This window comes from Cetorhinus maximus, chromosome 11 (assembly GCF_964194155.1).
Source record: "Cetorhinus maximus chromosome 11, sCetMax3.hap1.1, whole genome shotgun sequence".
Lineage (NCBI taxonomy): Eukaryota > Metazoa > Chordata > Chondrichthyes > Lamniformes > Cetorhinidae > Cetorhinus > Cetorhinus maximus.
This window is the reverse complement of record NC_135889.1, coordinates 30,424,466-30,448,771: the sequence shown is the minus strand read 5'-3', so window position 1 is coordinate 30,448,771 and position 24,306 is coordinate 30,424,466. Positions and strand designations below refer to the sequence as shown.

Genomic DNA, 24,306 nt, shown 5'->3' with positions numbered 1-24,306 from the left:
GGTGGAGGAATGTGACTAGCTGAGTTGCTGTTGCAGAGAACTGACACAGAGGCAATGTGCTGAATGGCCTCCTTCTGTGCTGTAACCATTCTATGATTCTATAGATATATTCCAGGAACTTGGCAAACACTTGAGGAAGAAAGAAGCAGAAGATTACTGTGATAGTGTAATCAAGAAGAAGGCTTGTTTGGAACATAAACACCAACATAGATAAGGTGAGCCAAATGACCTGTTTCTGTGCTGTAAATTCCATATAAAGCTGCCAACAGGGAATACAAACACTATACTGCGTTTCACATCCTCAGGCCATCACAGCCAAGGAATTAATACTCAGTCGGCAACTGCAGCAGGGTGTTTGGGGATATTGATTCTGCTTTAGATCCCGGGAACCTTGAGCTTCAAAGACCCTGAAATGCCTGTTTATGAGAAAGCTGTGATTTTTAAAAATTAATTTCCGGGATGTGGACATCACAGGCTAGGCCAGCATTTATTGCCCATCCTTAACTGCCCTCGAGAAGGTGGTGGTGAGCTGACTTCTTAACCGCTGCAGTCTCTTGGATTGGAGGGGAACTTCCCATCTATCTGTTGCCCTTGTCCTTCTAGATGGTGGTGGCCATGAGTTTGGAAGGTGCTGCCTAAGAAGCCTTTGAGCTTCTGCAGTGCGTCTTGCCGATGGTACGGACTACTGCCATTGTTCATTGGTGGTGGAGGGAATGAATGTTTGTGGAAGGGGTGCCAATCAAACGGGCTGCTTTGTCCTGGATGGTGTCAAGCTTCCTGAGCTTTGGGGGAGCTGCACTCATCCAGGCAAGTGGAGAGTATTCCATCACACTCCTGACTTGTGCCTTGTAGATGGTGCACAGGCTTTGGGGAGTCAAGAGGTGAGATACTCGTTGCTGGGTTCCTAGTCTCTGACTGCTCTTGTAGCCACAGTATTTATATGGTTAGCCCATATAAAGTTTCTCAGTCACATATCAATTTCTGGTCAATGATGTGCAGGGAGTTTAAGGTCTGTATATTTTTTTTAAACAGTCAGGGAGCTGTACAGGAGGGTTACTGCTGTTGCTGTTGCTGCACATTGACTAAGACATTCAGCAGCAGCAGTGAGAAGTCCTGGACACTGGGCACAGCCTGCACTCTGCCCCTTCTTAACCTCCCTAGGCACCAGATTCACAGCCACTCTGTGAGCTCTGGACATTTGGGTCAACTCTTACTGTCTGGTCTAAACTCAAACTCCAGGAACTCGTGGCCAAACTTGCCCTTGTGCCCCACAAATAATGCAGGTAGAAATCACTCAACATGGTCCCCATGCCGGCAGCCTTTGCGTCACAAGTGACGCAGGCCCACATGGTTGCAAGAGGATTTCTCTCTACTTCCGATTGCCATCAATGAGCCAAATCCCCCTGCATGTGTTACTCATGGAAACAGGCAGATTCAATATTGGAGGCAATAAGGATTAAAATTAACACCAATCTTACAGATCGAAAATCCAGTCAGACAATTAAATGGAGAAGATTCTACTGAGGTCAGTGGAAAGAAAAACAAGTAGGGCGTATAAGATCATAAGGAATAAGAGCAGGAGGAGGCCATTCGGCCCATTGAGCTTGATCCGCTGTTCAATAGAATCATGGCTGATCTGACTGTGGCCTGAACTTCATTTCTTGCCTGCCTCCCCACCCCGCATAACCCTCAACTCCCTTGTCAATCAAAAATCTAACTCAGCCTTGAATACCCTCAATGACCCAGCTGTCACTGTTCTCTGTGAAAAAAAATTCCAAAGAGGAGAAATTTCTCCTCTCTCCTTCTTTGATGGGAAACCCCTATCTTTAAACTGCGGCCCCTAGTTCTACATTGTTTCATGATCTCCCAGTATCTACTCTCAGAAATAGGCAAGCGAGGCATACACCCTAAGCCTAACACTCAGATGCCAAGAGGGTGACTCGCCACCACCTTCTCAAGGGCAATTAGCGCAATAAATGCTGGAATAAAAACAGAACATGCTGGAGAAGCTCAGCAGGTCTGGCAGCATCTGTAGAGTGAGAAACAGAGTTAACGTTTCAAGTCCAATATGGCTTTTCTTTGGAATAAATGCTGGCCTTGTCAGCGATGCCCACATCCCCTGAAAGAATAAAGAACTCCAACAAAGCACCTTGAGGCCACATTGAGAGGATTGGGTTTTAGTTGCCACATTATAGAAAGGTTATTAAATATTATATATACTTTCAATATAAAACTATATAAAGGTTATTAAAATCTAAGAAAGCACTGCGGGCCACATTGAGGATAGGTCACAGTTTTGTTAGCCATTGGATATAAAGGTTATATAAATATATATAATTATATAAGGATATTCTCTATCACTATAGAAAGATGATTAAAGGCTGTGTATCTTGAGTTGCCACCCACCTTCAGGGCTGTTACGTGACTGACTCCAGGCAGCAGGTCCTTGATCAGGTTAATGGAGGGGCGTGCATGAGGTAGAGGCCAGGCTGGAATATGACCCCAGGCAGGGCCTGCAGTTGGTTCACAGGCATATTGAGGCTGCTGAGGTGGAGGGAGAGGCTGAGGGGGAGCTGACTCAGGTGGTTAGCACTCACGTTCAGGATGCTGAGCTGCTCCAGGAGACCCAGGCTGTCAGGCAGGGAGCTGAGCTCGTTCTCAGACACATCAAGGATTCGCAGGTGGCCCAGCTCGTCAGGGAGACCAGCCAGCCTGTTTGCCCTGAGCACCAGGCTCCAGAGCTGGCTCAGGCCGCACAACTCAGGTGGCAGCTGCCGCAGGCCGGCCCCCAGCTCCCGGTGATTGAGCAGCGGCAGCCAGTACAGCCCGGGGTCCAGGCCACCCTCCCTGATCTGTTCCTTCACCTTCGGACCCTGCAGACCAACTCCCGCCACTGAGTCAACCAGACCTCTGGCCACACTGCCCTGGCCACCACTGCCATCACAACCGGATATGGGGCAGCAGAACGGATGGTCAACCAATAAAGGAGAGTTTACCATTCAATAGCGCTCGGGAGGTCCCAGAGCAGCGTTCGGGGGCGCTCTGGCAGCACTATACCCCTGATTTGTGCCCCGGTGGTCAACTCTGTGTTAAGCATCAGCTGGTGCAGCTCAGAAGCCCCAATCTCACATGGCAGTCCCTGCCACATTTACTGCAATGGAATTTAGTAGCCAAGAAAGTAAACAATTCGCTGGCCTCCATTTTCCCTGGACCCTCTTCTTGACCAGCTGAGCTTTTCATTTCTATTTGCCCCTTCCAAAAAATCAGCCTCCAGAGCTTCTTGTAATAGTTAGTTTTCAGTGCTAGTCAGAAGCAATTATCATATTAAATGGGGGAAAAAGGTCCAAGGGGCTGAAAGGCCTACTGCTGTTCCTAATTTGTGTGTTCGTAATTAAAGTGTATTTCAGCTGTAGATTACTAGACTTAACTTTCCATGGTGAATTTGATGGGGGATCCTGGCTGTGTTTATCTGCATCAAATAGGGGTTGGGCCAAATAGCAGATTTATTCTCTTGGACGACAAGACACATCCAAGAGTTTGTCTGGAATGTGTAATTTGATCCAATCAAACTCTCTGGTTACTGATTTCAGAGAATACACAGCGCTCATACTTTCGAGTTCCAAGAATACACAGGGCTCTAACTCCCGATTTCAGAGAATACACAGTGCTCCTGAGTCCAGAGAATACATAGCATTCACACTCCTGAGTCCAGAGATTACACAGTACTCATTCCTAAATTACATAGAAAATAGGAGCAGGAGTAGGTCATTTGGCCCTTCAAGCCTGCTCTGCCATTCAGTATGATCATGGCTGATCCTCTATCTCAACGCCATACTCCCGCTCCCTCCCCATATCCCTTAATGCCTTTAGAGTCCAGAAATCTATTTCCTTCTAAAATATGTTCAGTGACTTGGCCTCCAGTCTTCTGTGGTAGAAAATTCCACAGGTTCACCACCCTCTTGTGTGAAGAAACTTCTCCTCATCTCTTCATCAAATGACCTACCCCATATCCTGAGACTGTAACCTCTAGTTCTTGACCTCGCAGCCAGAGGAAATATCATCCCTGCATCCAGTCTGTCCAGCCCTGTCAGAATTGTACACTTTTCAATACAATCCCCTCTCATTCTTCTAAACTCCAGTGAATACAGGCCTAGTCGGCCCAATCCCTCCTCATACGACAATCCTGTCATCCCAGGAATCAGTCTGGTGAACGTTCGCTGCACTCCTTTTATGGCAAGTATATCCATTCTTAGGTAAGGAGACCAAAAGCTGCACACACTACTCCAGGTATGGTCTCACCAAGGCCCTGTACAGCTGCCGTAAGACATCCTCACTCCTGTACTCAAGTCCTCTCGCAATGAAGGCCAACATACTATTTGCCTTCTTAACTGCTTGCTGCACCCGCATGCTTGCTTGCTTTCAGGATTGGTGTACAAGAATATCCATTTGTTCCTTTGCTCATCAACATTTCCCAATCTATCACCATTTAAGTAATACTCTGCCATTCTGTTTTTCCTATCGACGGGGATAACTCCACTATATCCATATTATATTGCATCTGCCAATTAGTTGCCCACTCACTCAACTTGTCTAAACTATCTTGAAACCTCTTAACATCCTCCTCACCACTCACATTCCCACCAAGTTTTATGCCATCAGCAAGCTTGGAAATATTACATTTGATTCCCTCATCCAAATCATTGATATATATTATGAATAGCTGGGGCCAAAGCACTGATCCTTGTGGTACCCCACTAGTCACCACCTGCACTCCAAAAAAAAGATTCATTTATTCCTAACTCTGTTTCCTGTCTGCTAACCAATTCTCAACATATTACCCCCAATCCCATGTGCTTTAATTTTGCGCACTAACCTCTTATGTGGGATTTTATCAAAAGCTTTCTGAAAATCCAAATATACCACACCCACTGGTTCTCCCTTGTCTATTCTGCTAGTTACGTCCTTGAAAAACTCCAGTACGCTTGGCAAACATGGTTTCCCTTCCATAAATTCATGGTGACTTTGTCTAATCCCATTGATATTTTCGAAGTGTCCTGTTATCGCATCGTTTAGAAAAGACTCTAGCATTTTCCCCACGACTGATGTTAGACTAACCGGTCTGTAATTCCCTGTATTCTCCCTCCCTCCCTCTTTTAAATAGTGGGGTTACATTTGCCATCCTCCAACCTGCCAGAATCTACAGAATTTTGGAAGATGACAGGCAACACATCCACTGTTTCCTTGGCCACCCCCTTTAGTGCCTGGGGTGTTGATTATCAGGCCCTGGGGATTTATCGGCTTTCAGTCCCATTAGTTTCTCCAGCATTATTGTTTTAGTAATACTAATTTCCTTCAATTCCTCCTTCTCACTAGACCCTTGGTTCCCTAGTATTTATGGGAAGTTATTTGTGTCTTCCTCCGTGAAGACAGGACTAAAGTAGTTGTCTGTCATTTCCTTGTAAATTCTCCCATTTCAGACTGTAAAGGGACCTATATTTGTCTTCACTAATCTTTTTCTTTTTACATACTTATAGAAGCTTTTACAGTCTGCTTTAATGCTCATTGCAAGTTTACTCTCATACTCTATTTTTCTCCTCTTAATCAATTTCTTGGTCCTCCTTTGCTGAATTCTAAACTGCTCCCAATCTTCAGGCTTGCTCTTTTTCTAGCAACTTTATATGACTCCTCTTTGGATCTAACACTATCCTTAATTTCTTTTGTTAGCCCTGGTTGGGCCACTTTTCCTGTTATGTTTTTGCACCAGAAAGGAATGTATAACTGTTGCAATGCATGCATTTGTTCCTTAAGTATTTACCATTGCCTATTCACTGTCATGCCTTTTAATGAAGTCCCCCAATCTATCTTAGCCAACTCACACCTCATATTTTCATTGTCTCCTTTGTTTAGATTTAGGACCCTAGTTTCAGATCGGACTACTTCACTTTCCATCCTAATGAAGAATTCTATCATGTTATGGTCACTGTTTCCTAAAGGACTCCACGCACCAAGATTATTAATTAAGCCTTTCTCATTGCACAATATCAAATCTAGGATAGCCTGTTTCCTAGTTGGTTCCTCAACGTACTGGTCTAAAAACCATCTCCTACACGCTCCAGGAATTCATCCACCACAGTATTATTGCTAATTTGGTTTGCCCTATTTATTTGTAGATTAAAGTCAGCCATGATTACTGTAGCACCCTTGTTACCCACATCTCTAATTCCCTGTTTAATGCTGCCCCGTCCCTTACCACTACTGTTTGGAGGCCTATAGACAACTCCCACTAATGTTTTCCTCCTCTTGTTGCTTCTTAGCTCCATCCAGATTGATTCTACATCTAGATTTTCTACGCTAATATACTCTCTCACTATTGCACTGATTTCATCCTTAACTAATAATGCCACCCCACCTCCTTTTCTTCTGTCCTTCCTAAATATCGAGTACCCTTAGATATTCAGTTCCCAGCCTTGCTCACCCTACAGTCGTCTCTGTAATCGCAATCATATCGTACCCATTTACATCTATTTGCACTGTTAGTTTGACTACCTTATTGTGAGTGTTCCATGCATTCAGATACAATGCCTTTAGACTTCTCTTTTTAACATTTTTACACATGTTTTGTACTATGGCCCTATTTGCTGCTAGCCCTTGTTTTCTCTGCCTCCCACTTTTGCTTTCTACTTTTCTGTCTTTCATTCCTTATTTTCCTCTCATGTCTCCCCACTCAGGTTCCCATCCCCCTTCCATTCTAGTTTAAACCCTCCCCCCACAGTACCAGCAAATACCCCTGGGAGGATAATGGTCCCGGTCCTGCTGGGGTGCAACCCGTCTAGCTTTACAGGTCCCAGCTTCCCCAGAATCGGTCTTAATGCCTCAGGAACCTAAATCCCTCCCTCCTATGCCATCTCGCCAGCCACACATTCATCTGGTCTATTCTCCTATTCCTGATCTCGCTAGCACGTGGCACTGGGAGTAATCCTGAGGTCCTTTGAGGTCCTGCTTTTTAATTTATTTCCTAGCTCCCTATATTCTGCTTTCAGGGCCTCTTTTTACCTATGTCATTGATACCGATATGGACCATGACCTCTAGCTGTTCACCCTCCCCTATCAAAATGTCCTGCAGCCACTCAGTGACATCCTTGACTCTGGCACCAGGGAGGCAACATACCACCCTGTGCCATGTCTGCAGCCGCAGAAACGTCTATCTGTCCCCCTTACGATAGAATATCCTATCACTATTTTCTCCTACTCTTTTTTTCTGCCCCCCACTGTCCAGCTGAGCTACAGACTTGGATCTGCTGCATTCTCCTGAGAAACCATCTTCCCCATCAGTTTCCAAAACTGAAAATCTGTTAGAGGGAGATGGACCCAGGGGACTCTTGTGCCTACCTAGTGCTTTTACAATGTCTGGCAGTCACCCATTCCCTTTCTGCCTGTGCATTCTTTATCTGCAGTGTGTCCACCTCACTTTATGTACTATCCATGAAGATTTCAGCCTTGTCGGTGCTCCACAGTGACTCCAGTCACAGCTTCAGCTCCAAAGTATGGACTTAGAGTAGCTGTACATTTCCTGCACATGTGGTCACCCTGGACGTTAGAAGTGTCCCTGACTTTCCACATCGCACAGGAGGAGCATTCCATGTGGCTGAGCTGCCTTGCCATGACTTACCCTTAAATTACTCCCTTTACTTTTACTTCCTCTAGTTCAGAGAATATTAAGGACAGTAGAAATACTCACCAGGTCTACTTACCAAGGCCACCACTCTGCTTTCTGAGGAAATGTAGAAAATAAAAGGATCACCTCCTTCCTCTTCATAGAACTCCCACACTCACAAAGCTCCAACTTAAGCACTCTAATGCAGCCCAAAGCAGCACTCCAGGGCAGACAATGCAGCACTCTAGATGGCCTTTTTTTATGCTCTCTAAATGTAACTTCTCAAATCCTGTTTAAGCCAGTTATTTAATTAACTAGATGCAGCTGCAAGCAGAGCCTGTCTAACCCACGATCTAAAGCTGGAGTAAAACCCATTCTCCCAACTCAAACAGCAACTTTTAGTTAATTGGTAAATTAAAGAGAGACTAGGCTTTAGATAGAAATTAGCCCTTAAATTAAACATTAAAAGACCCTCATTCATCAAACTCCATCGTAAGCACACTAATGCAGCCCGACGCAGCGCTCCATGGCAGACCGGGTCCAGAGAATACAGAGCACGCACACTCCCGAGTTCAGGGAATACAGAGAATACCAAAGCTATTGTCTTTGGTCCTCCTCCACCACGTGTTCACGACCTTTGTCTTCAACAGCAAGTCACTTACTTTTTCCACCATAAGTTTGTGACATTCTCTCCCCAGTGAAATCTTCTACCTCACCAATGCCACCCCTCCATCCTCTGCCCACTCCAGCACCCCATCCTCTGCCCTCTCTGATCCCCTGCCCTCTGCCCCAATCAAACCCATGACCTTCTCCCCTCTGTTTCAGCATCTTGGCCCTTACCCATTCTCACCCTGCTCTGAATACCTGTCTTTTTCCTTATCGAACAATCCTGGCAAGAATATCTGGTGCGCAGGTGCGATTGTAACATCAGATCACATGTGACTCTAATAGTGAGGGGAGTCGGCTCTGCCCCATAGAAATGCACACACTTCGAAAAATTTAAACTCTCCCTGCCAGCAAGCAGTTCAGGCAATTAATGTGCAATAGAACAACTTCATGAAAAGCTCAGGGAGGTGAGATATCATTTTCATGAAGTTAACAGCAGGGCAATGAAAATCGTCCAGCAGTTTTTGGTGATTCACAATTCAAGGAGCACATCTACCTCAACACATATTGCTGCTCAATTTTCACATTAATCATGAAGTGCGTCATTCAGATGCTGTTATGTTTTGAAGCAAATTCCTGCCTATTCTTTCAAAGTGTGAGAAATCGCAGGATGCAGAAAATGTCACAAGCACGGGAAACACCAAGAGTATAGCAAATACTTTTAAATACATTTCAAACATGAGAGGAACATTTGAGTGGTGACTGATGTGGACTTTTAACAAATTATTAACTCAATGACATCCCAATAGAGAACAATGCTAGTCTTCAAGTTATGGTGAAAAATGTGTGTTTGAAGAGGGGAGACAAAGGATGTAGTAAAGTAGGAAGAAAGAATAAATGCATCAAGCACCTAAAATTAGATACAAAGATGTGTGGTGAAGTAGGAATAAATAAGCAGACAAAATAATGAATAAGAAAACTGTCAAACAATTAGAAGTTCTTAAATGGGACAGATTATGAATAAAATTAGTGTTTTAGTTTGAAATTTAATAAACTTTTTTTTAATGGTGGGACTGTCTAAATTGACCAGAGTGATCCTTTCTGGTCCTGTACAATCTTCCCTCTGTTATTTTAGAGTGGACCTTTTTCACTCCATTATGAACCACAGTCCAAGGAAAACCCTAAACTACTGCCCCAGAACCAAGTGCATTGATGTTGATATAATCCTCTCAAAAAGACACAGCAGACTGAGAATCTAAATGTGTTTCTTGCAGGGTCACAATATTACCAGCAGAACTTTTCATAGCACAGCACCTACAGACTTTATAATGTTTGGAAAGTAACTTTTTAATAAAGGCATTACTTTAAAAAAATTCAGGTGACCCTGTCTCACTTTTTTTTAGTTTAGTAGTTTTAGTAGTTTTTTTTTTAATTCATTCATGGGAAGTGGGCATTGTTGGCTAGGCCAGCATTTATTGCCCATCCCTAATTGCCCTTGAGAAAGTGGTGGTGAGATGCCTTCTTGAACCACTGCAGTCAATGTGGTGTAAGTACATCCACAATGCTGTTAGTGAGGGAGTTCCAGGATTTTGGCCCAGTGAAGGAATGGCGATATATTTCCAAGTCAGCATGGTGAGTGGCTTGAAGGGGAACTTCCACATGGTGTTCCCATGTCTGCTGCCCTTATCCGTCTAGATGGTAGCGGTCGTGGGTTTGGAAAGTGCCGACGAAGGAGGCTTCTCTTTAAATATTGCTCCTTAAAAAAATCTAGATTTCTGTACCTGCCCTCCAGTTAAGCTTTCTCTGATGGTTTGCTATCAGAGTGAGAATGCATCCATACCATTCTGCAGAGCTCCATATTATATCCATTACTTTGGTAAAATAGGGCTGAGTTTTTCTTTTATTCATATATCAACAAATACACATTCGTCAATCCCTTATTTAAGATCATACGTTCAGTCAAGATCAAGTATAGTCCTAAAATAATGTGGAGTTGGAGGGCATGGGATAATGTCCCATTTCAAAGTCATACAATCTATCCTTATTTCTATACAATATAGAATATTATATAACATAGGGGTCAACAACAAAATCGATTTGGTTGATCAAAGAAACAAATAAGAGAGGAGCTAAACTTAGTGTAGTTTATAATAGTGGGGAGGAGCTGGGGAAATTACTGAGAGGTGCACAAACTTTAGCATAGTGATAATGGGAGACTTTAACTATCCCAGTACTGAATGGGGCAGTGATTGTGTTAAAGGGAGGAATTTCTCAAGTGTGTTCAGGAGAATTTTTTTGATCAGTATGTTTCCTGCTCAGCAATGACAGAGGAAGTGTTGGATTTGGCCCTGGCAAATGCAATGGGTCAAGTTGAGAGTTGCACAGGCGGGGAGCATCTTGGTAATTGTGATCATATTATCGTAAGGTTTAACACAAAAATAAATTACTGCAGATGCTGGAAATCTGAAATAAAAACAGAAAATGCTGGAAATGCAGCAGGTCTGCAGCATCTGTGGAGAGAGAAACTGAGTTAACATTTTAGATCTAAGACCTAAGAACTAAGAAAATTCAGAAATATATTGGATTTTGAGCAAGTGGGAGAGGGAAGTGTGGAAAGAAAAACAAAAGGGTAGATCTGTTGGAGGGGTGGGTGGAGAGATTAGATGACAAATGGTTTCATGGTGGAAAGCCAACGGGAGTGGTAATGAGACAAATAAAGAAGCAAAAGATGTGACTAGAGCGGATGTGAATTGTTGGGTAGCAGCCACCCAAACACAAAGTAAAAAGATTAGGAAAGAAATTGGAGAAAATAAAACAAACTAGCAATAAAAAAAACACAAAACAAAATGGAGGCAGAGGTTTTTTTTTTAAAACTCTGACAGGATTTGGGCAGCGCCATCTAGGCCAGCATTTGTTGCTCATCCCTAATTGTCATTGAGAAGGTGGTGACGGATGGTGGTGAGCCACCTTCTTGAAATGCTGCAGGTTATGCTCTAAAATTGCTGAACTCAATGTTGAGTCCAGAAGGCTGTAACATTCCCAGTCAAAAGATGAGGTGCTGCTCCTCAAGCTTGCTTTGAATTTCACTGAAACACTTAACTGGCAGAAGACACAGACCCAAATTTTGAGGATGGCAGGGGCTCAGCCCCCAACATCGAAAAAGTCGGCGGGGAACACATCCCCTTGGACTCCAGCAGCCCCGATGCCATTTCACGCTCTAACGAGTTCTGATTGTCAGAAGGTGGGACTTACTCGCCTGTCATTGGGAGGAAGCCCCACCTTGGAGAGCTGCTGGCCAATCTAATTAGCCAGCAGCTCTCTGGTCATTCCAGGAACAGCGCTGCAGTGGCCAGAAGAGGCTTTGCAGCTAGCTATCTGGAGCTAAGTGCTGGGAACCACAGAGGCAAGTGGCAGTGGGCTAAAGAAGGCCTCGGGTGTCACAAGACGGGGTGGTGATTGGGGTCTCAGGGAATAGGTTGGTGGAGGAGAGGAGGAGGGAGGTCCAGAGGTCACCGGGCCCCAGTCAGATAGTCAGAAGGGGGCTTCTAATGGAGGCAACCCCCACCCCACCCTTCCCACCTGAGATCAAACTTTTTCAATTTCGAGTTTTTCTTTTTTCTCACTGAGGGAGGGGGTCATCAAACTCTCAAGTTGGCAAGCAGAAATGTAATGGAGTAATATGTGGCCTTTAAAAAGATGTTCAGGTACAGTCTAGATACATTCCCACAAAGGGGAAAAGGAGAGCAGCCAAAGCCAGAGATCGCTGGATGAAGGAGTTACAGAGTAGAATTAGAGGGTTAGAGATCATCCACTTAACACTTTTGGCTGAAGACTGTTGCAAACATTTCAGCCAGCATTTTTCATTCATATGCTGGGCTCCATCATTGAGGATGGGAATGTTCATGGAGCTTCCTCCCTCGGTTAGTTATTTAATTGTCTGCCATTCACAACTGGATGTGGCAGGACTGCAAAGTTTTGATCTAACTTGTTAGTTGTGCGATCACTTAGCTCTTAGCATGCTGTGTTCTGGATTGAATGGAGAAACTGGTGTTTTTCTCCTTCGAGCAGAGAAGGTTAAGAGGATATTTGATAGAGATGTTTAAAATCATGAAGAGTTTAGATAGAGTAAAGAGAAACTGTTTCCAATGGCTGAAGGTTTGATAATATAAGATTTAAGGTGATAAGCAAAGGGCCAGGGGCAAAATAACAGAGTGGTTACGATTCGAAATGCACTGCCTGATAGGCTGGTGAAAGCAAATTCAGTGGTAGCTTTCAAAAGGGTATTAGATAAATACTTGAAGGAGAACAAATTCAAGGATATGGGAATAGTGAGGAGTGAGGCTAACTGAATTGCCCTTAGAAAAAGTAGCTCAGACTAGATGGATCAAATGGCCTCCTTTTGCGCTGTAATATTCTGTGATATACATAAAACAATCAACATTCATGCAAATTTAATAGGTTGCTGCTGCATTAGGTTACCTGTACTGCTTTCTTGCATCATATCGCCCAGCATTTGTTTCACGAAGCTTGGTAGCCAAAATCCGAACAATATTTATAAACAAGATAAAATTTACCTGAAAAATATGGAGACAGAAATAGGTCATTATTTTGCTGACACTGTAACCATCCATCCTTCTTATGTAGTTGGAAAGCCTTTATCTTTGTGCATTGATTCATACTAATTATCTTTTGCAGCAAAATTAGTATGCATTGTTACTAATAGCATTATCCTGTTTTGTAACCATGGTACAACATTTGTAGGATACAAATTCACAGGGCTATTTACAGTAGCTATGAGCACACTGGCGGCGAGTTCCTTCAAAACAGCTTAAATGAGGGATTGAATGGTGCAGTGGATTAGCAGAATGGATACAAATTCAGTCATGACTGATATAGCCTGACATAGGACCCTCTCTATAGGTTGGCATGGACCCTCTCTACCAGCTATAAGGCTAGTAAGCATGCTGTAGAACTTGAATTAGACAGTATTATCACAGGCTGCACTGTATTAGCCACATTCATTCAGACAGCTATAGAATAGCAAATGTGGGAAACAGAACAGCATAAATTGGTTGAGCCGAGTTCCAATTTTGCAGTTGAAGAACAAGAGACAGACTTTTACTATCCAATTGGCAAGAACTATAATTGACTTGAGTGTGTTTGCTACCAGTGCATGGTGCCAAATGTTTCATCCCCAGCACTGAAGACACAGAGGGCCAAATTTTCGCTCCTAGACCAGAAGCGCAGAGTCAGGAAACTTCCCATCTCCACAAACCCAACTCGGTGCTAATGGGAGTCAGGCTCGTCACCCCTTTGAACAGTGCGGAGGCAGCTACAGGGGCTGCTGGGTGCCACGGTGAGCTGATTAAAAGCCCTGTTTCGATATGTGGGAACTTGTCTCAATTACAATAAAATATATAAAACAAAAAAAGCCCTCTAGCCCTCACCCCTCATACCCCCTCAGCCCCCATATCCCATCCATACTAACTCAGGCCACCTAATTTCCATCAACAAACCCCCATGGTCCTTCATACCCTCCATACCAACCTATGCCCTGCTACCCACCCCCCATGGCCACTCATACTTTCCATGTCAACCTATAGCCGTCTATCCATCCCCCATATGCCAACCTATAGCCCTCTGCCTATCCCCCATGCACCTTTATTGTCCCTGTGCCAAGTTAGTGTCAACTCATGCCAATCTACGACCACTCAACCACCACCCTTTGTCCTTACACCTCCACGCCAACCTAATATCCACCATGGGCAGAACCCATGCTGAGGTGAAATAAAATGAAGTTCCAAGTGTCTATTGCAGACTTCTTTCATTATATTTAAACAAAAAAAATGCTCTCATTGATAACATTTAAATTCATTCAAGTACTTAATCCCTTACAAAAACAAATATTTCCTTCAAATGCTTAATCTCTAATAAAAACAAACATTTGTATTCACAGTCCCACATCAAAGACAGTTAGTCTCTATATAACCACTGGGAGCTGTCAATCAAGCTGTGAACTTACAGCCCGAGCCCTCTCCCCCTACCTCTACCCCGGTGACAATGATAAATCGTGGAAGCAGTCTTTAAAGGGCTTGGAGATTGAGATGTCTTGACAGGTTGACAGTTCCACAGAATGCACATTCATGCCTATTCTTAACAATCTGAAAATGGGTACCTGACCTCTCCCAAAAGGGGTACGTCACATCTTCAAAGAACTCGCTAGGTCCAGATCTTTTCCTCTAATGGCTAAAACCCACTAGCTGTGTTTTGGAATTCCCAGTAATGAAAATTGCTTTGGTTTGAAGGCAGCTGCACATCTGCCTCTGTGAACTGTGGATATGTGAAATATCTCCTGCCCCAGTTTCTCCCCACCCCAGTGAAAATGGTGCATAGGTGAATGGGTTTGAAGATGGGACTTCTGGAATTGCAGCTCCTGCACCATTTTGGCTAAGATGTAGAGCCCTTCCATCTATGAAAATGCAGGCCTTAATCTTAGATCTTAGTGGTAGTATTTAAACACCACTCTGCATAGTTTATGTGATTAAAAAGCAGAGGTGTGACACTGAATGCTAAGTTAACATCCAGTAAAATACTCATGCCACTGTAGCTGACTTCATTGCGCAAAGAATCATAAACTCATAGAAATTTATAGCTTGCAAGGAGGCTATTCATGTCAACACTGACTGACAAGTAGCTCTCCAGCCTAATCCCACTTTTCAGATCTTGGCCTTGGATATATTATTGAAGTGCCGTAGCCTACAAGTCCTTCTTAAAATGTTATGAGGTTTTCTGTTTCTCCCACCCTTTCAAGCAGTGAGTTCCAGGTCCCCTCTGTTGTGTTTCCTTCTCGCCTTCAACACAAACTCACCAATCATTCAGGTAGGACTGGTAAACTACGCTGTGAGTTCTTTTATTTGAAGATTACAGTAGTGTACACATATTCCTCGAGGGCTCTTGTTTGGTCAACTCAGTATCATGTGGCATACAACATTATATAGTGTCTGATGATTTATAGAGATTATGAACATACTCACTTAAAGATATACTAAAACATTCCCCTTTTGACCAAAGTTGAGACTAGATACTAATAATAAATAAAGTGATAAAATTTACATTGCAATAAAACTTTCATGCATTGTGAATTTACAACTTTGCAAGCTTATGAGTTTGTTAAACACAAAGGTGGTTTGCTTATACAACCTGATCTGGTTCCAGTGAAATTTCTTTGAGATGTTTGACTGTTCTGAGTCTTGATTCATAGGTGTGTTTCTTTTTTTCACAACAACATTGCACTGGCTGTCTTCACCATGATCTTCCACAGTGCTATGTTCAGATCTCACCTTTGAACATATTCTGTTTGCAATATGATTGCTGGGTGTTGCATAACTGGATATCTTCCTGAGTTGACATTGATTTCTGCATAATTTCATTCCTGTGGTGTCACTATTACACATGATCTTGGTTGTCGACACATCTTAGCTATTTCAGTTGGAGACCAGGTTCAGATGTAGGACTCAAACTTTTTGTCCAATGGTCAAGCTTGGTAATTCTTTACCTGCATGTCAGTCATGCATACCCCTCACCCTCTCTTGCTTTTCCAGTAACTCGTCCTGTACAGCAGGAAATTTGGATAGGTGGTGGCTTGGAAGAGTTGTTTGAACTTGGACTCCCAAACAAAAGTTGTTAGTGAAAGTAAAGTTGCACTCAGTGGTGTTGCCCTGAGATGTAACACTGTGACATGTAAATCTTGTTTCATTTCTCAACACTTAATGAATAAGAAGTTAACAGAATGAACCATGCATTCAGCTAGGATACTTGATCGAGGATTATGCAGTGAGGAAGTAGGATGATCAATGTCCCAATTTGCACACGTCTCGAAATGGCTTGCCCATGTACTGAAGACCATTGCCTGACACCATTTCTTGTGGCCCCCCCAAAGACAGACAATGGCACTCAGTGTACTGGCAACGGCTGCACTTGACATATTGTGTAGTTGTCAAATTATCAGAAAAACTTGGAAAAATAGTCTGTCACTAATAGAAAATTATCACCTCAAACATTAAATAGGTCTATACCAATTCTGATCCAGGGGTGTGATGGATTTTTGTAAGGGATCAACGGCTCTGTTTGCTGGCTAGGCTGGTGTACCTGAAACCGTCTCACTATCTTCTCCAAACTTCATGCTGAGTCCTGGCCAGGACACTGTTACGCTCGCCAAAAGTCTAGTGTGCTCAATGCCCATGTGAGCTTGGTGCAATTGTGTCAGAATGTCTGGTCGTAGTGACTCAGGTATTAGAACCTGTCTACCCTTAAATATTATGTTGTTTAGGGATAATCCTAACTCATCATGGCCGGCCCAAAATGGCCTTACGGTTTCCTGAATTTCTTGTATAAGGCCAACCTTCTAATATGGTTTTCCAAAGTACCTGGAGTACTGGGTCTTTGGATGTCTCTTCTTGCAATTGATGGAATTTTTGTTGTCCAAAACTCATCAAGTCAACTTGTAGTACATCTTTGACTTTTGTATCTAGCAAACTGACTTGCAGATTTAATGAAAGATTTGTAATCTTGGTTCAATTCGGCAATCTGCCTGAAGTAACCTTGTGGATAATACCTTCCCGCTCTGTTTTGTCCAAGTCAACTTTTGGATTGTCTTAGATATTACTGTTGCGTGTTCTCAGAGGGTCTATGGATGGAACTGCATCCTCCTTTTGGCGCAAGACTGCACCTCCTTTAAAACTGCCGATTGTATCAAACTGCTCTGGGTATGTGGATTTCAAGCCGAGGACTAACTCAATAGAGTTGTCCTTGATATCTGGTATCTCCACTGGTACCTAGTTTATCCCATGAATAGTAATAAGCTTGAGGTCTCTGCATGCTGGTAGACCTATAACAGCTGGACCTTGTGTATCAATAAGATAAAAGACCCATGACAACCATGCCACTTGACCAAAGGTGCATTTGAGTGTTATCGTGCCAATGCAATGAATAACCATTCCATTATATGCAATTAACTTAGCTGTAGTCTGTTGCACCATTGTCTTCCAATGTTGGAGGTACATGTCTTTCAGTATTCTGAGGGCAAGGATGTTGGCATTCACCCTGGTGTCCGTTTTCAGTGTGCGTTTTCCAGTCTTCTTAATTAGGGCACAAAATATTAATGCTTGCAAATGCTTCCAGTGATGTGATTGCTTCTATGGACTTGGCAATGGTTAGAATGCGAATGCTTGTTCACAATCCGTCATAATTTGATCATTGCCATTTCCCATTGTGTGTGCTTTGTTGGTGACTTTGTATATGCGCTTGTTTGTATACCTGGCTTGCTCTACATTGCTGCCAGTGTGGCGCGAATGTTGTTCTCTTGTTTGTGGCTTGCTAAGACTTCTTGGCAAACCTTTGAATTGTTTCTTTTAAAAAACATTGTCGTTCCCAATGCCCTTTAATAACAGAAGCCTTACAGTGATCCTGGTATGCTGGACAGCTCCTTGGTGGATGAAGAAGGCCACATCTTCCACACGGCATGTTCAGTTTCAGCATCTTCGTGCCAATGGTTGGAGCTGCATCTAATGTTCACAAGCTTTGACAGCCTTCAAGGATAGCTTTTTATTTACGGCCATCTTTTAGTAAAGCTTCAATTTCAAGGCATTTTGGTTTTTCTAGAAGGTCCTTCTGAAAAGCTTCAATTGGTGTCGATGCTGTTACCAGCTCTCTAATTCTTTCAGGTAACTCAGATTCGGAAAAGTTGCAATCCCTGCAGCAACTGACAAATTGGTCAACTGATTCTCTTGACTGCTGCCTATATGGTATGAATTCCAATTGCTGTGTCCTGAAGTTGACTTTCACACACAGTTCGTCTTCTAATGTGATCCATATTTTGTTAGGGTCTTTCTGATCATCTTCAGGTAAACCTGAGGTATTCAGCCGATGAAGCCCTTCATTTCCAATAGCGATCCTAATTTTGCCTGCTTGTTTATCTGGTTCTGATACAACCAAATCAAGAAACCACAGCTCTATTCCTTGTTTAAAGAGTTGGACTTGCAAAGAATGTCGGCTGCTTTCCAATTCATACAGGGGGATTTTGCCAAGATCTTGCTAACATTCACAGGATTTCTGTGATTTTTTAGGTAAGAAGCAGCTTTCCTCCACAGCGAGGTTTCAACGTATTGCAGATCTGGCTGCCTGCAGCACTTTTTCTTGTCACACCTTGTTTCTGGACTATATAGCACTGCAGATCTGTGATGCTATTGCGCCCCTTCATGCACTCTTTTAGGCCCCAGCCATGAAGCGGTGTTTTGGCACGAACGGCACTACGATGCCTTGATTATCCATAATAGCTGCAATTGCATTTTTCAGCCTTTTTTAAGCCTTCCCTGGAATCGACCTGTACTGGTCCAATCCAAATCACTAAAAATCATGATTGGGGGGGGGGGTTAGGTGTAGCAATTCCAAGAGAAAAGTCAAAGTATTTGAACAATATAGTGATGTAGGGAAAGACAAGCAGGGTGCGACAGGGTGGGACAGAGATTTCAACAAAAATCTTGTACATCCGCAAATAAGGTCATTACAGGCAATAGAAATAAAAAGAAATGAAACTAAAGGTTCTTTATCTGAATGTAAGAAGCATTCACAATAAGATAGATGAACTAGTGGCACAAATAGAGGTAAACGATTTAGCTCTAATCGCCATTACAGAAACATGGTTACAGGGTGATCAAGGTTGGCAAATAAATATTCCAGGGTACACAATATTTCGGAAAGACAGAATTGCAAAGGAGGTGGGGTAGCCCCGATAGTAAAGGATGACAAAATTCAAAACTTTCAACAAAAATAATTTCCGTTGAAGAATAAAAACTCAGCAAGAAGGACCCATCTGTGGCTTTCTCAGGAAGTTAAGGATAGCATTAGATTAAAAGAAGCAGCTCACAATGTTGCAACAGCAGTAGCAAGCCTGAGGATTGGGAGTGTTTGAGAAACTAGCAAATAGCCATCAAAAAGTTGATAAAAAGGGAAAAATAGAATACGAGAGTAAACTAGCCAGAAAGAGCTTTTAGGAGTATTTAAAAAGGAAGACAGAGTGATGTATCTAGGTTTGCTGATGATACCAAGCTAGCTGGAAAGATAAGCTGTGGGGAGGACACAGGGAGGCTGTAAAGAAATATAGACAGGTTGGGTGAGTGGGCAACAAGATGTCAGATGGAGTATACTATAGGGAAATGTGAAGTTATTCACGTTGTTCATATGAGTAAAAAAGCAGAATATTTTTTAAAAGGTGAGAAACTTCGCTACGTGTTGATGTTCAAAAGCACGTGCTGGTACACGGAACACAAAGTTAGCATGCAGCTGCAGCATACAATTAGGAAGGCAAATTACATGTTGGCCTTTGCTGCAAGGAGATTGGAGTACAAGAATAAAGATGTCTTCCTACAGTTGTACAGGGTTTTGGCAAGGCCTTATCTGAAATACCGTGTGTAGTTTGGACTCCACATTTAAGAAATGATATATTCACATTGGAGGTGGCACAGCGATGGTTCACCAAATTGGTCCCTGGGATGAAGGATGAGAGGCTGAGTAAAAACTGGGCTTATTTTCTCTGGAATTTAGAAGAATGAGAGTTGATCTCATTGAAATCTACAAATTTCTGAAGGGGCTAGATAAGATGGACACAGAAATTGTTTCCACTGGTCAGGGATATAAAACACAGAGGCACAAGCTCAAGATAAGAGGCCAATCATTTAGGACTGAGATGAGGAGAAATTACTTCAAACGGTTGTGAATCTTTGGAATTCTCTACCCGTGTTGTGGATGCTCTATCGTTGAATATATTTAAGGCTGCAATAGACAGATTTTTGGTCTCTCAGGGGATTAAGGGATATGGAGGGAGACCGGGTGGGGGGCAGGTGGGAAAAAATTGAGTTGAAGCCCAAGATCAGCCATGATTGTATTGAAAGGCAGAGCAGGCTTGAGGGACTGTGGTCTACTCCTGCTCCTATTCCTTGTGTTCTAATTGCACCCCTTTACTACCGACTAAGTGCTCCCTTTGTACATTTACTCACTGATCTCAATTAAGCAATTCATGTAGGTAGTTCTTCACCTTTTGGAACTCTGTTGACAGTGTCTGCTTCAATCACAAACGGCTGGTGTAGTCCCATGTTGAGCCTGGGGCTCTCCTGATGTTTCTTGCTTCTTCGAAGCAACTTCGAAGAGATATAGGAGTTCCATGTTCCTGTTTTTGAATTCGACCCACTGCTACTGTGCTGCAGGTGGCGATCTTCCCTATGTGGAAGCTTGGTAAAATGGAGAAGCCTTAGAAGTTACAACAATGCTGTGTTTGTGGAACTTCAATTCTTCCAGATTTTCAAATTCTCAACAGCATGGAATTTCTTAAAAGCTGAAAATCTTCAAATTCTCACAAACTGCCACCAGTTTATGTTTCTTTCTTTCCTTCACACTCATAAATCACTCCGGTAGGACTGGTAAACTATGTTATGAGTTCCTTTATTTGAAGATTACAGAAGTAGATACACGTTTCAGGAGAGCTCTTACTAATCCGTCTTGCTTGGTCAACTAACATATTTCAACTCCATAACATGTGATGGCATCATATCCTGCCTGATGATGTATAAGAATATGGACATACCCCTTAAAGGTATGCCACATCATCCACCACCCTCTTGGTGAAAAGATTTTCCCTTGAATCCCCTCTAAACATCTTACCCTAAATCTATGTCCCCTGCTTATGTACCAAGAGGAACAGGGCCTTTCTATCCAGTCTGTCTAGCCCCCTCAATTTTATACATTTCAATTTGTTTTTGTCTCAGTCTCCTCTTTTTCCAACAAAACAACCGTAGCCAATCCAAGCTTTCCTCATAACTAAAATCCAACAGTCCAGGCAGCATTCTCATAAATCTTTTCTGCAATGCAATCACATCTTTCCGATAGTGAAAACACCAGAACCGCACACAGTACTCCAGCTGTGGCCTAACTAGTGTTTTATACAGTTTCAACATAACTCCCAGCTCTTAGATTCCATGCCTCAACTAATAAAGGCCAGTATCCCTTATGCCTTCTTGACTACCTTACCTACCTGTTCAGCCACTTTCAGGCACATGCGGACAAGCAAGCCAAGATCCCTCTGTTCCTCAATATCCTACCATTTATGTGGATTCTCCTGCCTTGTTAGACTTCTCCAAATGCATTACCTCATACTTCTCTGGATTGTCAGAGCCCACAAAAGCCTCCCTCCATATAACCACCCTATCAGCTGGCATCAAGATGCACATGGCCATGGAAAGAGCGTTCACTTCACAACTTATTTATCGGTCTTTGAATCCTTCTATTACTTGTCATACTTTCCAAAGAAAGAGTATGATGAAATAAAACTAACACTGAAACATAAAAATCATTCATCCACCCAGCACTTTTTCATAGCAGTTTCTTTAATGCAAAAATAAATTTAGAATTTTGCACAATTTCAACATGTCCTCTAAAAGCCTCTCCCAGCCTTAAAATCTCTCTTTGCATCTCCTCTCCCTTCCCATGAGTAGTATACTGCTTTCAGGACCAGCAAATCCATTCTACTTGGTTTCAAGTTAACCCCCAGGTGTGCTGTGATATGATGTGGCCTTCATGGTGCCTAAACCAAATGAGGTCTTTGTCAGTTAGCAGAAAGCTGATTCATAGGTACTCCAGAAAGCCACTCGATGAAGGAAGGAACTAGAGCCAACCATTCCACGCTTTTATAAGCATTTATTTACAGGCCAGAGTTTTACGCCCCGTGGGCAGGCGTGTGCCCAACCCGAATGGATGTGAAATAGCGCAAGTTGACGTCGGGCGAGCATCCCAACGTCAATGCGCACTTGTGCGATATTTCGCTCGACAGGCACGTGGCAGTCAGAAGCATACCCGCCAACAATTAAGCAGGCAATTAAGCCCGTTAACAATGCAATCAAAAACGATTTTAATGTGGCCTGTCCACATTTATGGTTGGCGGACGAGCCATTCTCCCAGACAGCATTCACATTTTTGCTCAAACCTCGATCTAAGGCAGGATGAAATTGCCGTGGGGAAATAAAATGAGATATCTGGGTCCTGGTTTTTTTAAAATCAGGTATGCTTTCAGGTGCTTGATTGTGCTGCATCAACATATTTTGCAGCATTTTTGTCGTCTCCTATAATCTGTAGAGGTCTGCAGCTGTCTGCCTTCAGGGAGCTCTCTCAAAGTGCTCACCCACACCCTCAGTTACGTCGGCACCCACCCTCTTCCCGGCAGTGCTGAGCATTTCAGGGTGCGTTTCACGCCAGTTGGCCGTTAATTGGCCAGCCAGCGTGAAATCGCGGTGAGGCTAATTGCAGCCGATGGCCCATTATCCGTCCGCTCCCAGGCCCGCCGATTGCGCACGCCCGATGACCGAAAAATTCAGGCCATAGAGTTCATACATTTGAAGACAGCACCACTCAACCCAACAACCACAATTTTAGTCTGCGTCTACTTATAAAAACACAAATTAATCCTCAATTAATGCCCTCCACTTGCATACAATAAACACATTAAATAAAATTTGCAAGGCTCAGTCTCTTCACTGCATTCCCCAGTTTTTAAGTATATTTAGTATTACCACAGCAGCCATAGCACAAATGTTGTTAAAAAAAATCTATGGATTGATGGTAGATATTAGTATATTTTCAAATGTTGGATGGGGCACCATTCAACTCATAACTTTATTGCTCATGTTTTATTCATGGAATAAAAGGGGCAGTAGCAACGTGGATACAAAATATATATTATTTATTCAATCGTGGATTGTGGGCTTCGCCGGCTGGGCCAGCATTTATTTCTCATCCCTAGTTGCCCTTGAGATGGTGGTGAGCTCCCTTCTTGAACCGCTGCAGTCCATATGCTGTAGGTGCACCCACAGTGCTGTTTGGAAGGGAGTTCCAGGATTTTGACCCATCGACAGTGAAGGGACACCAATATATTTCCAAGTCAGGATGGTGAGTGACTTAGAGGGGAACTTCTAGGTGGTGGTGTTCCCAATTATGTGCTGCCCTTGTCCTTCTAGATGGTAGTGGTCATGGGTTTGGAAGGTGCTGTCTAAAGAGCCTCGGTGAATTCCTGCAGTGCATCTTGCAGATGGTACACACTGCTGCTACTGAGCGTCGGTGGAGGGAGTGAATGTTTGTGGATATGCCAATCAAGTGGACTACTTTGTTCTGGAAGGTGTCCAGCTTCTTCAATGTTATAGGAGCTTCACTCATCCAGGAAAGTGGGGAGCATTCCATTACATTCCTGACTTGTGCCTTGTACATGGTGGACAGGCTTTGAGGAGTCAGGAGGTGAGTTACTAGTCGCACGTTTCCTAACCTCTGACCGTGTAGCCACAGTGTCACAGAATCACAGTTCATAAGAGGCCCTTCGGCCCATCGAGTCTGCACCAACACCTGAGGAACACCTACCTACCTAACCCCATTTACCAGCACTTGGCCCATAGCCTTGAATGTTATGACATGCCAAGTGCTCATCCAGGTACTTTTAAAGGATGAGAGGCAACCCGCCTCCACCACCCTCCCAGGCAGTGCATTCCAGATCGTCACCACCCTCTGGGTAAAAAAGATTTTCCTCACATCCCCCCTAAACCTCCTGCCCCTCACCTTGAACTTATGTCCCCTCATGACTGACCCTTCAACTAAGGGGAACAGCTGCTCCCTATCCACCCTGTCCATGCCCCTCATAATTTTGTACACCTCGATCAGGTCGTCCCTCAGTCCTCTCTGCTCCAACGAAAACAACCCAAATCTATCCAACCTCTCTTCATAACTTAAATGTTTCATCCCAGGCAACATCCTGGTGAATCTCCTCTGCACCCCCTCCAGTGCAATCACATCCTTCCTATAATGTGGCGACCATAACTGCACACAGTACTCCTGCTGTGGCCTCACTAAGGTTCTATACAACTCCAACATGACCTCCCTGTGTAATCTATGCCCCGATTGATAAAAGCAAGTGTCCCATATGCCTTTTTCACCACCCCACTAACATGCCTCTCTGC

At 43.3% G+C, this 24,306-nt stretch overlaps 1 protein-coding gene across 1 annotated transcript in view; it reads right to left on the bottom strand.

Moving 5' to 3' along the window:
* Positions 1-24,306, bottom strand: part of LOC144686262 (parathyroid hormone 2 receptor-like) — a 241,849-nt gene that overhangs the window by 75,780 nt on the left and 141,763 nt on the right. The window contains exon 10 of the mRNA XM_078551351.1: positions 12,740-12,834. Within this exon, the coding sequence (XP_078407477.1) occupies positions 12,740-12,834 (95 nt within the window). The remainder of the gene's footprint in view (positions 1-12,739; positions 12,835-24,306) is intronic.